The sequence below is a fragment of the Antedon mediterranea genome, chromosome 5 (genome assembly GCF_964355755.1).
Source record: "Antedon mediterranea chromosome 5, ecAntMedi1.1, whole genome shotgun sequence".
NCBI lineage: Eukaryota > Metazoa > Echinodermata > Crinoidea > Comatulida > Antedonidae > Antedon > Antedon mediterranea.
This window is the reverse complement of record NC_092674.1, coordinates 22,188,794-22,206,112: the sequence shown is the minus strand read 5'-3', so window position 1 is coordinate 22,206,112 and position 17,319 is coordinate 22,188,794. Positions and strand designations below refer to the sequence as shown.

The 17,319-nt window shown below is 33.5% G+C and overlaps 1 protein-coding gene across 1 annotated transcript; it reads right to left on the bottom strand.

Moving 5' to 3' along the window:
* Window positions 1-75: 75 nt before the first annotated feature.
* LOC140049578 (U2 snRNP-associated SURP motif-containing protein-like) lies at window positions 76-15,110 on the bottom strand. The gene is made up of 20 exons (XM_072094484.1): window positions 15,051-15,110; window positions 14,644-14,739; window positions 13,308-13,428; window positions 12,635-12,744; window positions 12,265-12,344; window positions 12,007-12,122; window positions 11,315-11,394; window positions 10,742-10,907; window positions 10,152-10,342; window positions 9,338-9,381; window positions 7,791-7,895; window positions 7,145-7,211; window positions 6,073-6,278; window positions 4,938-5,268; window positions 4,227-4,358; window positions 3,736-3,892; window positions 2,931-3,099; window positions 2,429-2,570; window positions 2,014-2,124; window positions 76-1,474 (listed from the first exon to the last, which is right to left on the bottom strand). The coding sequence occupies exons 1-20, from the start codon at window positions 15,099-15,101 to the stop codon at window positions 992-994; spliced, it is 2,958 nt and encodes a 985-aa protein (XP_071950585.1). The 5' UTR covers window positions 15,102-15,110; the 3' UTR covers window positions 76-991.
* Window positions 15,111-17,319: the final 2,209 nt, after the last annotated feature.

Genomic DNA, 17,319 nt, shown 5'->3' with positions numbered 1-17,319 from the left:
TTTTAATATTATATTAATTTCATGTTTTATATCCCTGTACTGAAACATTTATTAAAAATAAACAATAAACAAAAGCACAGTACAATTATTCACATTTATTTATCAAATCTTGAGAATAATACCAGACAGTTTTCGTACAATACAGTTAAAGGTAACTGGATCTGAATTTTTTCCATAAAAGAATCATTTTGCTAAAATGCCGCCGGGATTAAACTTAACCAAAGAAAAATACCTGTATAATATTATACAACGTTGCAAAAATTATTGGGTTAAAAAAACTTCTAAATCTTAAACTCAGAGTACAGTAATTTACTTAAAATAGAGAATCCTCAATTATTATTTGCAAATGAAGGAGCAAAGAATATAATATGAAAGGAACATTAGCATTGATGACATAAGCACCTGACCTTAATAACCTTTGGCCGACATCAAAGACATCTACAAAATAAATTTAGGCCAATACTGAAATTACCAATAATTCAATGCTCTTAGTGTTATTTTTAGCGCTGTTACAATTGAATAGGGTAAGATATAAAGATAAGATTTTCTCAGAAGACATGGTAACCAAAATTAAATTGAAAATGTTCATCAAATGGATCTTTCGATTTGCAAGTATTAGGATCTGCGCATTGATGTTCAGTTAGTCACGTCTCAATTTCTCAACACAATTAATTAACCTTGACCAAACTTGTGTCTAGGTCACACAAATCAAAAGTACAAATAACAATATTTTGTAAATGTCACGTTTAACACAAACAATATCAATTGGTTGAAAAGTACCTAAAGCTGGCGTGCCATCTGCCCGCAATCACGAGATGTACGCAAATGAATACTAGTGTTAAATAGTACACAGACTCTATAAGTACAAATTATAGCATTTCAGGTTTGCATTAACACGAACCAATATTAACTTGTTTATTTGCTATGTTGAAATGTAAACACAACTTATATCCAAAGTTTTCATTTCGTTACTCAACTAAATCTGGAATCTTCAGTATTTGCTTTTCTTCCTGTGAGATTTACTACTACTACTACCACTACGATACGGAGAATATGAACGTTTGATTGGAGACCTAGAGCGTGATCGGCGTGGACGTCTGCCGGGAGACCGAGAGTCCGGTCTTGGCATCCTGTGTGAACGATGTACCTTACGGGACGGGCTTCGTTTGCGGATATTTGGGGAGTCATATGACATTGGGGAGACTTCACGAGACTCATGTCTGCTACTGCGGCGATCTGAAGCTGGAGAATGCGAGCCTGATCGATAGCGCTTGTTGTTATATGGGCTGACAGAACCACTGGAGCTTCTCCGTCGTTTTTGTTTGCTTGAGTCGGATTCAGAATCTGAAGCATCGACAAGACGAATACGTTCCTTTTCACGTGCTCTTTCGTAATCTCGCAGTCTATCCTGTTCTTTTTGTTTAGATTTCTCTCTGTCCTTGTCTCTTTGCTTTTCAATTGCCCGTTCACGTTCCTATAATGAGACAATACAAAACGTTTATTGATAACCCCCTTTTTTGCCACCGATTAGTTGATTATGTGCTTTGCATTATTTTGCATTGTACATTCAGGTTTTGTAAAACATTTTGAAAATTGTTACATGTTAAATTATTGGTTCTATTGCACATCTGTTTGTAAAAAAAAATTTACAGGTAGAGAAAAATTGATAGTTTTTTTCAGTTTATAGATCATGTTTTTCATATCATTAAAGGAAGGCAGGCGACAATTGGCCAAGCTTAGCTACTACACAAAAATGTCTAGGACTATTCATATGCTGTTGAAATAATTTACAGTAGGTGTGTTATGAATGTTTTATATTCAGTGAATAAAAAGAATATTTCACGAGTTAAAACATTGAAAACATTGTACTATTTAACTCGGCTTAGCCTTGTTCAATAGAGCAGTCAATCTCATGAAATATTGTCAACAGTCAACATTCAACTCATAAATATTTATTATTTGTATACAGTACTATTTTACATGCTTACTGTTACATTTTTTAAATTTACAAACCTTTTGAAGGAGTTTTTTGCGGTATTTGTGAACTTGTTCACCAATACTCATGCCAGATTTTCTACTTCTTCGTCCTCCTTCTACATCATCTTGGAACTTCATTACTTTCATCTAAATAAAAAAACATAAATAATTGTAAGTGTATACAAATGAAACGTCCCTTTCTTGTGTCATGGGTTCTTTCTGAAATCTAAACAACTCTCCCCCAAAAGAAATGTTAAACAATATTACTGTATATTGGAACAGTGAGAAAACAATATTATTAAAAAAGAAATTGATTTAAAAAATGAGTATAATCCGCAGCTATTAGGTTCAGACCACCATTCTTGTGCCAGGGTTTTTTCACATCATAAAAGACTTTGTGACATCAGTTCAGAACTGTTTGAAAAAGTGAAGAAAACATTTGATTAAATACCTCAATATCCCTTAACTTTGCCCTTCGTTCCTCTGTCATTTCTAGTGGCTTTAGTAAATCATATGACCTAGACCCTTCTTGTTCATCTTCATCATCATCTTCTTCAATTGGTACACCATCTTCATCTTCAGCCTCTTCATCTCTAATAAAGCATTTAAGTAAATTAATTATTTTCAAATTAACCATGCACTTAATGAACACCATCTTTTAGCTCTGTCTACACTAAAAAAAGTGTGATATGAACAACCAAATATGGTAGTGATATGAAATCATCGTGTCCATATATATGGGCACATCATATTTGTTTTGTCACATAAAGTTTGATAGTGTAGACAGAACTTAATAGTGTAAATATTTATTTTGCACTGATGAAGGGCTAGTGTTGTCCGAAAGCTCTACTACTTTTTCTAGCTGTTTTACTTCATCGTTTTGATTTAGCTTTTTTTTTATTTTGTATCTCCATTAATCCATCCACTGGAGTTATATATATCTTTAAACTTACACATGTTTTGATTTATCTTCTTCTAAGTTCTCTAGTAGTTCCCATTTGGATGAGGTCATTGCTTGCGATTCTAACGTGGAGGCATCTACCGATTCCCACTTTGAAGGAGCAACTTTGAATTTACTATCAGCATCCCTTGATGATATGGGTGCACCATTAAGATCATCAACTAAAATTATTAGGAAAAGAAAGAATTGATTTTTAAAATAAGAAAAAAAAATCATATTTTATTTTAAATATTATTCAATAAATATTGAATGATTTTAATTGAGTAATTCTGTTCGAAAAACAACAGACGATGCTGATCTTCTTTCATGCATGAAATCGTTAAATAGTACGTACTATTTAATGCAACCCACAATCGTCTAATCACATTACAGGAATTGATTCAGGTGTCACAAAAGTACTATCAATTTATACTTTAACATTTCCAAATTCTTCAACTCTCCTTTTTTTCTTGAAAAGTGTTTTAACGGTAGTTTTTGCTAACTCTATCACATTTATTTCATTAGATTTTCTTTAAATACCATTTTTTAAAACTATTTTAAAGAAAATAATTGCAGGGATCTCAGCGTTTTACATTAAATTATTTTTAAATATTTGTATATTCAAAATTGTGTACAGGTACTAGTTTAAAAGCTTATAATAAAACAAAACAAAATTGTTAAGGCTACCACTAATAATAAAATCTCACAGTTCTTAGTTGTCAATGCCAGTACTATCCTCATAAAAACATCGCCACCATTCGAAAGTTAGTCATATAGTATATAAACGCGGCATCATTATCTAAATTTAAATAACTAACCTGGGTTTCCATCTAGGTCATCTGCTAGCTCTGTACCATCAACATCTTCAATGTTGGTACCATCAATGTCATCCGCGACCGCTTGACCATCTACTGATTCATCTACAATTGGCAGACCATCTAATTCAGGTTCAACTGCCTTCTGTGGCAACACATCCTACGGAGTTACAAACATTTCATTCAATAAACATTGTCATCAGTTAAAAAAGACCTGTATGGTGTAACTAACAGGTTAAGTTATTGACAAATAAAATCAAGCGGTTCAATAGTGTATTTAGACATGCATTGTACTGCAAACAATTATGATCTGTGGTAAGCATTTCATGTCATTTCCGATGCAGAATCCACTCAAATAAAAAACGGTCCACATAGTGGATGTACAAATCGGAAAGTGATAAAAAATGATAATTGCAACACCTAGAGGATGTAGCTGTACGGGCCGATGAATACAACATATGTATACATTATGGGCGATATAAATAAATTCTTACATCAACATCGCCATTTGGTCCGTCCTTCTTGGACCCAATCAAACCGAGAAAGATGTTTTGAAGTCGAACTAACAGATCATTTGGGTATATTGCCCAGTCTTCCCATGCACGGAAACATGCCATTATACGATTCTGAAAAGAAAATGAAAACAATGAATAAACTATCACTATGTACAGTATAATACATGTCTGGCATGTGAGAGTAATTGGAAACTTAAAGTATTTTTTTTTATCTTTTCCAAGTGAATACAGGATAGCATAATCTAAAGCTCTGTCTACACTATCAAATTTGATGTGACACAAAAATGTATGTGCCCATATATGGACATGATGATGTCATAACACAATTGACAATATAACTACCATATTTAGGCACTAAAACTAAAATCTGATAGTGTAAGCAGATCTTAACATCAACCTCATCAAATTCGTCATCACCACATTTTGTGGCAGGCTATACATTGAAACACAACTTGTCAGATATGCAACATTGGGCCTGGTTGTGTTTTGGAAGATTGTCTAGGAATTTTGCATTGGGTGCTGTATAGACTGAGCATATCATTGCGTAGTGTGTTGGGGTTCGAGTCCAACGCATGCTCATCACATTCCTTGTGTCCTTATAACACAGCCCTTTAATACATGTATATGTACAATAAATTTTAGACAGATCTTAATATCTTCAAACTAAGTTCAATGAATGTATATGCCAACCTTAAAATGCTCTGCTTTTAAACGCTGTTGAATTGATTGGTGAGTCTTGTAGAGGTTATTGAATATAGCTGGTAACCTCACTTCAAAGAATTTCCGGTAGTATGAGGCATTGGCGACCTTTGCGCTGGAATTAAACAGAATGTCGGACACGAGAAACAGACGCCCTATCTTCTTTGGAATCGGTGTCTCAAGAATAGATAGTGATTCTGAGATGCACTCTACAATTTCCTCTGCCGATTCACCATGGTCGAGGCAGTACACCATTGTATCACTGATTCTCTTTCTTTCCATTGTAAGATTCCTAAGCATGTCTTCAAGTTTGTCTCGTTGACTGTAAAATAATAATACCATTATGTTTAACTATTTAAAATGGTTAAAGTGCTCTGTACATTGTGACCTGTTGGTTTTTTATTATTTATAAAAAGATGAAATAAATGAAATTATTCAGTGGCGTAATCCACAGGGTTAGCACTCCTAAGTAGGGTAGTTGTTTTGGGGTTGCTCATGCCCTGGGTCCCTTGGTTTAGCCAGTTATCACTCATTGACATTTAAATCATCCTTCTCATGCCCGTATTCTTAAACCGGACTTCAGTCATTGTTCGAACTAAAACTAAAAATGACGTCATTTTAATTCATAATCCGAAATTCAACTAAATCGGTGACTAAATCAGGCCAACCTCGACTAAATGCGTAACAAGTTTGTAAGAAAATGGAAAGTGATATCAATGCGCAAAATTTTGTCTGCTCCTCAAATTCTTTCTTGTTATTGGTCAATTTATAGCCTTTGTTACCCAGACGTGTGCAACTCGACTAAAAGTTCGACTTCATTAAGTCGAACTGCAAACTTCAACTACTTCTTTTATGAATTGAATTTGAATAGCTCGAACTAGGACTTTTTCAAATTGAACTTCGAACTACGACTAAAGTTTGGTTTAAGAATACGGGCGTCAGATGCCCATGATAGATCCACAAAAGTGAAACTAACAGGGCGTTTTGATATATAGTATGGCATTCAAAAAAATAACTGTAAGTTACTATGTTAAATTTAATATTGTAAAACTATGCATTGCACGAAAAGTATTTCAAACAAATTTAAAATTCCAGTTATAATAAATAAATAAAATAATTGGCTTACTGGTTTGAAAGCATTCCCCTTTTTCGAACTTCTTCTTGAACACGATGGGTGGGTTGTGGTGGGGGTGACGGTTTTCTTGGAGGTTTTTCGCCTGCTAAAGTTTCTGCCATTCCGTGCAGATATGGATTCAATGGCGGCGGTTTCCAGTAGGAACCTCCATCAAACATTCGGAATTCCTTTGTTCTCCATTGTGTAGGTGAATCACCCTTTTCAGAAATATTGTATATGTAAATAATTTACTATAATTGCGTAGTTACTTCATAGAGGTTAAGGTCGCAAAGTTACAAATTTAATGTCGATTTTAGTTCTGTTGTCCCATGACCTGGGTGGTCGTAGGGGTGTAGCAGATGAGATACAGTACTTATCATGATACGAATCTCAGGCATAGGCCATATCTCTCAGCGGTGCCTATCTCTATCTATAATTGGTTCTCCTGAACCGACACCCTTATGGGTGTCTAACCACCCTCCACACCATGCTTCTAAAGGGGTTGATATGGTTACTGGTTTTGTCGCCGGTGTGCGACAGTGGCAATGTGTGCACTAGTACACTGGGGTAACCCCATACTAAGGTATTATTTTTTCAATTTATTCTGGATTTTACAATACAAACAATAACATATACATCACACATGCTAGACCCGTGGACTCTAACAGCGAACTCAATCGCCCAGCTGGGCAATAAATAGAATATGGGCAATAAATAAAATAATAACCAATGGAAGATTTTGCAATTTGATTGACAAGGAATGAGAAAATATTTTACTGTTACAGTGACTTCATGCGAGGGTCAAAGGTCAGTAGGTAAGGTAATTTACATATTCAGGTCAAAAACAATACTGTAGCTAATGCACATATGCAATGTCTGAAGGGGCTATAGGATAAGTTTCATTTTACAATTTTTAGGCCCTCTAAACCTCCAATTTTACAATCGTGGATCCGCCACTGCTCATTATAGCCTGATAGCATAGGCAGGACCGCAATAAGATTTTAGCATGCAAATAGCTCAACAATTAGCCAACAGATTGACTTTTCTTATTTTTCGTATTAACACAGCTGAATAGACAACTTACTTGTAGTATTGAGTATAACTTCCAGCGATAATAGATATGGGCAGGAGATGTATTCTCAAACAAAAATCTACAAAATAAGAAAATCTAATTCCATCAAATATGCATGAACTTATCTTAATGAGTATGTATAGTGTTGAAATCATGGTGGTGTATGTTTAGGTACTATTATTCCCGTGCTTAAATGATCAACTATAAAGGTCCATTTACATTCGAACGATAAGGATCGACGATAAAAAGATAAATATGAATTTTTTTCATACCAAAAACAAAAGAATTTAAAAAAGTTTTCATCCTAGAACTATAGGATTATCATATATGCTGCCTTTGATGAAAATAATATTTCCACACGTCCAATCAAATGACGTCATGATTAGCAAGAGCAATAATATTGCTTTTTTATTGTTCATGTCATTTGATTGGATTTTCAAAAATATTTTATTAAATACAGCATACATGATTATCCTGTAGTTCTAGAACAAAAACTGTTCTATTTCTTTTTTATGTGTTTCTATTTATCGTTCATCGCCCTAGTGTAAATGGGCCTTGAGACTGTAGGATATTTTGTTTGCTTAATACTTTTTCTTCCTGGGTTTTCATGACACCAACAAGTAGTTTATTGTATTGTAGTGCAATGTATTGTACCAACCTAAATAGTGGATTATTTAATTCTCTATTCATAATCATAGCTTCAAACATCGGTCCTTCACGCACCACAAACTCGATCATACGATGGACGAGATGCAACATTGGTCTGAAAGAGGAATCAAATCATGGAAAACTTGCCCCTAGAGGGACAACCTAAATCTCCAAAATTCTAAATATGTTATAGTGTATCTTTTTTTTTACTCATACAGAGACAAAAGTGTCATTAGCTTACATGCATGCATAGAATCAGAAATCTTATCTCAAATTAATTTTTTTTTTCCATGTATAATGAACTACAAGAAGTTCATAAAAAACAGTACAAACACATATCTTTATTAATAATAATTATTAACAATATGATATAGAATAATATGCAGAAATAATTAATATAATAAAATTTTTTTAGTAACTTTATACCAATATGTTTATTTAAATTATCCACGTATGACGATTATAACTATCACGGTTACAAATTATCTAAATTTAGTGCTTATTGAACCATACAAGATCAGTAATGATATGTAACTAAATATATTTCCTTTTTAATAGAGGTCTTAGATTGAAATAGATAAAGTCCACAATAGTAGGTTTGACACAATGTGTGAATGAATGTAATTAAAACTAAATGTGTGCAGGGAAATGTGGCAAGAATGCAAAATTGATTGGTAGAGATGGGAAAAAGGTATATTTTGAATATAAACAAATAAATAAACAAACAAAATATTAAATATAGTTGTCTGTTGGCATAAGTATGAAATAAATTCCTCCCAAATAAGATTTGTGTTGTAGTTTAGTATTGAAAAAATGAAATTGCTGGATATTGCCCCTGTATGTAATTTTAGGCATGCATTAGTTGATGTTTGTAGTTGGTTTTTTAAAGACGGCAATTAAATGCATAAATATTTACTTTACATATTTTGTATAAACGTGTGAAATTTTAATAGTGTAAGTGCATTCCATCAAAAATATTTAAATGGCACTCTATCACGGAATTCTTTTTTGAACAAAATATCGCTAGAAAAATATAAAATTCACATACCTGCTTGATGCACTTCAGGCATGGTTTACACCTGTGGTTACTATGGCTACCAGAAAGGTCTTTGTCTGACTGACAGTTTGCTCATTAATAATTTATTTCTTTGCTGTATAATTTCTATATGTTATTATAACATTCAAATAGTAGATGCATGCCATGGAAACAGTTTAACTATGGTTACAAATTTGGCAATAATTGGTTTGTGTTTGATTCTCAAATGTATGCTAAATGCTTTCAATCAATTTAGTGTTTTAAACATTTTCTGAATAACCATTTAGTGGTAATGAATTTCTTTATAATAGTGATAAAAATGAAAATCAAACATGTAAAAATAATTTAAATAGTGTCAATAATTTGGGAACATTTAAATTTTACTTTTGAGCCACTGAATAAGTTTAATTGATCTGGAATATTTCAACAGCAAACCACGAAATTAGTCAGAAAAAGACGTCTCTGTAAAAAAGATATTAACGCCCTCGGTTGGAGCGATAAAGAAAATGCGAGTAGGGTACCTTTCTGTCGGGATAACCACTTTAACAACAGCATCTTTTAACGTCTGGGTGACGAAGACAATTATCAAAAGAATACAAAAAAGGTCAGTATGGCGTCGGCAACTTTCACATTTACAAATTGCATAAACATTGTATTAACATTGATAAAGTATTATGTGGTATCAGTATGGTGTGTTATTGAATAGCTTTCAATTTGCAGTACAAAATAGTAGTAAATAATCAAGCCCTATTGATAGAAGGTAGGGACAAGGTTGGCTATGGTTGTATTGTAAAGTCAAAACAAGCTCTCAGGTCAATCATTTGTAGAGCGCATGGGTCAAAGGTTACTTCAATACGGTCAAATGTCAAAACCCATAACTGTATAAAATGTGTATGTAAATGTGATAAGAAATGTATCATATTTATTTCATAATTATATGAAAACAAAATAATCATCCTTATTAATATCTTGATGGACAACAAAAGATATTGCTTTGTAAATAATTATAATTATACCTATACATAATTTATACATACAGTAGATTCCAATGGTTTAGCTTTCATTAGGAGCAGGCAACAACAAGTTTGCCATTTCCCCTAATAGCATTGTTTGTCACAAAAATAGAGGGGACCCACTTCAGAGGTTCTACTGTGCGTATATATTTTACTAAGGAAAATCTGACACATCTGAATATATGCAAGTGTTTGGTGTCATTTTTTTTTTTTTGTAATTGTGTCAACATTGCTATTTTAATTGCACATTTTAAAGTATTAATGTGACGTACAGTATCAACTAAAAGCAAGCATAATATAAAACATGGATAATAATATTCACCTTGGGAAATTCGGCATCACCCTGTCTTGAAGCAAATCGTTTGTCCTTGGTTTGGGCATTGAATGGGAGACCAGATGGAGGGGGAGGGAGGGTAAGCTGTAACATTTGTGGTGGTATGAATACAGGGTGTGGTGGGATTGGTACAGTTTTCCCCCATCCAAGCTTCATCTCATACTCCATTATAATTTTACCTATATCAATTAAATCATCAATGAAAATTGAAAATGGTTTTAAAAAAGATATGAAACAATGCATTGAGCAAAAACATTCATTGTTTTACCCATAGGCAGATTCAAGAGGGGTGAGTGGCCAGCAGCAGATAACACCTCTTTTAAAAATGTTGCAAAATGACAGCGTATCATTTAACATTTTAAGCTGACAGGTATCTCACTGTACATCATTGCAAGTAGAAACATTGTTTTTTAAAACAGCTTTCATTCTACATCAACCCAGAAGGTATAATTCAGAAATAAGGAACTATGTCTGTCACAGAATAGTTTTACCTTCTTCAAATGTAAAATGCATTGCTTTGTTATTTAATTCTATCAGACAATATGAGTATCGACAAGGTAATTTTAGCTCATGTTTACCATCAATATTTTTCATGCCCCTCTCTGCATCTTTGCGATTCATGTAAGCGACAAACCCACAATTCCTGTTGCGACTTCTTTCCTCGTCTGTCCGTGGCCACATGATTTTGACACTAGCAAGAGGACCATATTTCCCAAACTCTTGACATAACATCTCCTCAGTCATCTACAAAAAATAGTATACAATAAATGATTGATGGTAAGGATATTTTGAAATTGTCCATATACCAATGAATTCAGGCAATTAATGATGGAATATAACTGATTATTTACAAGTACTGTAAATGTTGTTGTTAATAATGGTTGTTCTGAAACGACATTCCATATAGCAAAATACAATCAAAAGAATCATCAGAAGGAGGCAAAGAGGCCAAGAAAAATTGGTAATACAAAACAATATGAAGATTTAAGTTGACATTTTGCATCACCAATTGGTAACCCATCTGATACACAGTCATCACAGGTGTCTGTAGTATACTGTAGCCTACTAACACTAAAAACATGGTCTAATTGTTCTTATTGGTGATATATTGGCTTGATAACTTCGAATCTCAGTGTTGGGTTTTTACTTACTTTTGGGTTTACACTTCCAAGAAAGATGTTCGTTGTCTGAGGATCCCCTGTATCATGTGACCCTGACAAATCGTCTATACCTAAAAAATGAGAGCATAGGATAACAACAATATCATAAGTTTTCCTATTTTTCTATGGTAAATATTTAGAATTACAATAAAAAACAAGGTACTCTGTAATATGAGCAGGGTGTACTCAATACAAATACCAGTGGTAACAGCTTGGTGTATGTGTACATCCTGAGGTTTTTACTAGGCAATGTGAAAAGCGTATAATAATTATTCCATCAACAGTAATGATAGGTATGGAAGGCACAAAGTAAATAGGGAAAGGCATAACACAGTTAATCAAGGTCTAGGTCTGTAGCTGACTGTCACCAAGTCATTTTAATGTTATATCTTGGGATGGGTCAAACTTAAAGTCTTTCTGACTTATATGACTCTCCCCCCCACATTATTACTTCATTGCATTTATTATCCTGTATGTATGTTATTATATTGTGCAACCTGGCCTTTTGGCACCTGGCCTCTTGCCACCCAGAATGTTGGCACCTGGCCTCTTGCCACCCAGAATGTTGGCACCTGGCCTCTTGCCACCCAGAATGTTGGCACCTGGCCTCTTGCCACTGTAGGCAATTTCAGAAATAAAACATAACTAACTGCAAGTACCCTAAAACATGCATGCATGCCTACCTGGAAGTTTATCAGGGGTAGCTAACAATGCAGGTTTTGGCTCTGTAGGTCGTTTTTGAGAATGCTCAGCTATCTCTTTTTTTAGCTTGTGTCTTATTTCCCTCTCGGCCTGCATTCTGTTCAAAAGAAAAAAAAAACAAGATGCTAAAACAGGTCTCTCGTGGTATTTTTCGTAAATGTTATTATTGAATGATGCAGTAAATATTTTAGTCTGTTTTAAACCATTTAAAAAATAAAATATTATGAAATATTTCTTACACTTTCAACTCTTCTAAAAAATTTTCCAGGTTACTCTTTGACTTGTTTTTTTCCTTTTCCTTCTTTTTCTTGGCTAACTCCTTAAGGAATAAAACAAATTATTATGATTATAAAACCATGTGTATGCTTATAGTATACAGTAGAACATTCATAATTAGAGAAATATGTCTCAACGTGTACTCTAACCTCTTCACATAACTAGGGAAGAAATACGGTTTAAAATATATTTTCCTCAAGCAGAAAATTGGTCCAGAAAATAAAGAACCAATTTTAAATGTTTTAAAGACTCCAGTTTATTCTGGTCTTTATCAACAATAAGCTTCCTTGGTTCAATCTTTAACTGAAACATGAACATAAATAGTATACTCACTGCTGCCTTTTCTGCTTTCTTTGCTTCTTCTTGTTTTTTTAACATAATACTTTCCGATATTTTTGAAGATGGCTTGTACATTTTTCCCGTTTGTGAGTCTTGTTTTTCTTCTAGAAGATCAGAAAATATTGTAACAAATATTTTAATACTTACTCTGACAGAAGAACATAATAAGGCAATTCAGATACAGTATTAAATGGTCTATACTCATGAACATTATATATGAAATTTCACAAGCATTTGTAAAGGAATCTATTTTTTTGTTGGCATGCTTAAAGTAGAATAGCTAGAAGACAATACTGTCACTATGGGCTCTTCAATTGTATATTTAACTAAATTATTAAAATATGTTGGTAGAGTAATATAATTGTAAAAATTAAATTAAAATGTATTTATAGTTAAAAAAAACAACTTTTGGATATCCAGATAGGAAAAAAAAAAGAAAAAAGAAAACAAACAAAAGAAAATGATAAAAAAAGTATACAATTAAAAGGAGCTACCAACTGATTAGAGGAACAGCCTAGGGACGATGTTCAACTACTGTATAAATATTTGAATGTAAACAATGTACCAAATTCTATCAATTTTATAACATTGTAAAAAGAAAAAAATAAAACATAATTTTATACAGAAATAATGAAATGGGTAAAAATTCAAAGCATTTTTCCTTTACCCTTCGTTTCTGGGTTAATAGTTGAGCCTCTAACGAAGGCTTTTCCGGTTGCAGAGGCTCCAGAATCTTCAAATGAAGCAACAAATTCCTCAAAGACTTTTGCCGTTGCTTTTTCATCATGCTGTTGGATAAAAGAACCAGCAAAACAATGTTACAATTATCCATGATGTATTGTATGTATTGAGGTATTGTGAAATGCAGTTTGTTGTAGGCAAATCATGTCACTATGTGACTTACCTACTGTACATGTAAGTGAAGGGTACCCCCTTTCTTCAGTTAGCGCTAAAGAAATGAAATTTGCCATATATATGGGATCAAGATGCCAATCATTATTTTGATGGCTAGCGATGAAATAGCTTAGCCTTAGGGGATTATAAAATAAATTATTGTAACTTTGAAAGAATATATTTAACGCCGTGGTTAGGATTCCGGCACCGGAACCCAACTGCCCAGCGTTAGGGAATCCGACACGCTATTGCGCATGCCCAGAGCGAGGTAATCGGCGACTCTATACTATACCAATTCTTTGACTATACAGCGATGGATCATTTCATAGCTGCGCCACACACGGCGAACTAGCCTAGATGCCTACTAATAATGCGGGATCCACTAATCTAGGCCTACCAGTTAGACGTGACCAGTGGGCCTATTTATTTTGTAATTAAAAAGTGGTTGCTGCATTCATATATAAACTTCATATCATTATGAATTATATAATTACATGACTAGTTTTATGGTTTTTCATAACGCATTTAATATACTGTACATAACATGCAATATTCACAAGTTGATTTGTTGACGGCAGCCACCGCGTGGATGTGAAAAAACTATTCGGGAATTCGGGGTCGCAACGTTAAAAACAGCATTACGATTCTTAGATAGATACTGATTCTTATTAATATCATTATAATTATTTTAACGCGTGGCGTAGTCGTATTTTAATTATTAATTCATGTATGGCATAGGCCAAGTTTCATCCATCTCTCGCTCGCGCAACGACTCGACTATCTAGGCTACAGTAAATCCCTATAACACTCCGACTCTCGGTGGTGTGGTGTGTGGCACTATTAGTGCAAGCTATAATTCACTTCCCAGAGCTCTGGGCATGCGCAATATCGTGTCGGATTCCCTAACGGTGGGCAGTTGAGTTCCGGTGCCGGAATCCTAACCACGGCGTATATTTAAATATACTACTAATACTAACATAAAAAATAAATAATAGTTGTGAATAAATAATAAATTACATTAATTAATTAATGAATTAACTGCTAATTGGGACAAAACGCTAATTGGGACATCTAGTCTACTGATGTTGGCTACCCTAGTCCCTACCTACCTTTTTTCGTTCCTCTTCTTCTTCTCTTTTAGATTTCTTTTTACCAATATTCATCTGACCAACACTGAATGCTTTCAGTTTGGTGTGCGAAATCCCCTAATATTAAATAAAATAAAAAGATGTTAAATACAATTTAGGCTAGCCCAGGCGGTTCATATACCTACTGTATGCTAGGCTCTAGGCTAGTGGCCCTCTCTAGGCTACCCTACATACAGAACAGCATGCAGCAGCATGCAGTAAGGTCCCACGGCACCAGGACCAGGTAGGCTATTACCTACTAGCTAGTTAGGCCTAGCCCAGTTAGCATAACATTGATCAAGGCCTAGCCTAAATAGATTGTATCTTTAAAATATAGGATATATTTACATTCGAATTAAACATCGTCCAAAAGCAACATTATTTATTACCTTCATTGAGTTGGGGTTGAGACCCTTCGCTCGGGTGCGTTTGTCAGCCATTTTAGAGCTGCGTCGTTATAACTGAACGTAGTTAGAGGGCGCATGCGTTAAACATTTTCAGCGCGGTTTTCGTCAAAATAATCAATCCTTCCTCCTACAATTACGTCTATGGAACGCCAAAGTAAAATTAAATCATCATTATCATACGCCTCGTTTTCTGCAACATAAACACTTTCCACTATTTGTTTTATTTTAATATAAAAGGTTAAAGTTGGCAGTTTGTCTTGACCTGAATTTAGTAGACCTGTTTTGTTACATTCCCGGTGGTTTAAAAGATTAACAACAAATTACGGTCGAGTTTGCTATGCATTAATTGTAAAAAAAACTATAGCTTTTAGGTAGGCCTACTATTTTAAAAAATTGTCTACAGTTGGTTTTTGTTTTTTTAAGAGCTTAAATATCTTATTGGGTGGTTGGTTCAACCTCTTCATTTACACAATGACGGACATAGCCTATACCTAGAAAAAAATCGGAATTGAGAGTTTTGTACTGCCACTTGCGCAACCAAGAACAAATACATTTAGGTGTTTCAAAAACGAATAGAGATGGTAAAATTGAGTATTTGTATTACACATATAACTTAATAACAGGCACAAAAGAAATTCTAAATCGCTCGTATACTGAATATTATTAAAATCACCATAAAATTGCATAAAATAAAAAAAATAGAATGAAAAAACAACAGCAAACCCACCAATCACTTCCTTTTCTTTTTGTTGTCATTATATTATGAGTACCCGTATTATGACCCATATTCCCCTATTTATTGTTTCGCATACTTCCTGTGTCCGGGTTAACATTTCTGTTTAAACTATTTAAACAATATTTAAAAGTCTATAAGTATACATAAGTAAAAAGAAAAAACAACCTCACTTAATATTTAACATATTATTTAACATAAAAAATATTATATAATAATTATATTACAATTTCACTCTTCCCTAAATACCAATCTAAATTAATAAAGATTAAAAAAAAAACAACAACATCAAACTATTGTAACTGATTACACAATTAACAGTAAAACGCTAGTAGAAGATTTTAAAACTTACAAAAAACAAGGCCATATACATGGCTGCAGTTAGTGTTTACCGACCGACCGACCAACCAACCGACCGACAAAGTGAGCTGTAAATAATGTAAAAACCTATATTAAGATATATTGTCCTCTAAATACACGAAATGAAGATTAAAAAGAAGTAGTTTTAATAAAGTTAATTACTTCCATAGAAAAAAAAATCCGAAAAAACCCCAATTAAATATGCAGCTTAAATGAAGTTACTATTTTATATGTTTAGGCTAAATTTATTAACTAATAAACTTCCTTTTTATAATGTTTGAAATGTTATGTAAAAGTAATTTAAGCAATGAATATAATTTGAGAACAACAAATGTTATGTTCCTTTTACAAGATTAACAAGAAATCAAATTTGTGTTTCAATAGCCGGACCTAAACTATATATGGAATGATCTCCCTATAAAATAAAACTTTCTGTATTTTTAGTTACATTTAAAAACACTGTTCATAATCAATCTAAATATTTAATAATAATATTTTACTATGCTTAATAGTAGGCCTACCTTATTTTTGTTTTATATTTGTTTTTATTATTCGACAGTTTAAATAATCCATCGCTGTTGATTGGTCAATTTGCTTACGTACGAAAGCCGAAAATGACATCCGTTTAATCATTGGTTGATTCGAAATCCATTATTTACATGCGGCCCGCCCTATATAGCCATCCTACGTCATTCTTATCATTCTGATGTTTGCGGTCTCGATTAATCGATTAAGTTCTATTCGCGTCTTACAAGTCTGTATTTCAGGCCCGATTTCAGGTTCAGACAAACATCGAAAGCCTCGAAATAACTACAGACTTGAGGCAAGTCTACATTTTACCGTGAGGTGACAGCAGTGTTTATGGTTTGTTACTCCGTGAACCGCGATCGAATTGGAACTCCTTCTTCTTAACGAAAATAGTGGTTGTTCTACACAAAAAGGTAATATTAAAGAAATGTAGTTACTGTAGGCTATATTTTAAACCGCCAATTGTAATAATGTACACAATTTTAAAGGAAATTTGGCCTATAGGTCCATATTGATATTCTCTATGATAGGACTAAATTGCCATTGGGCAAGCCTCACGTTTTGTTGTTTTCTACCTCGTTATTTTGAAGAAGATATAGAGATCACATTGAATTAAATGTGTTCGCACCC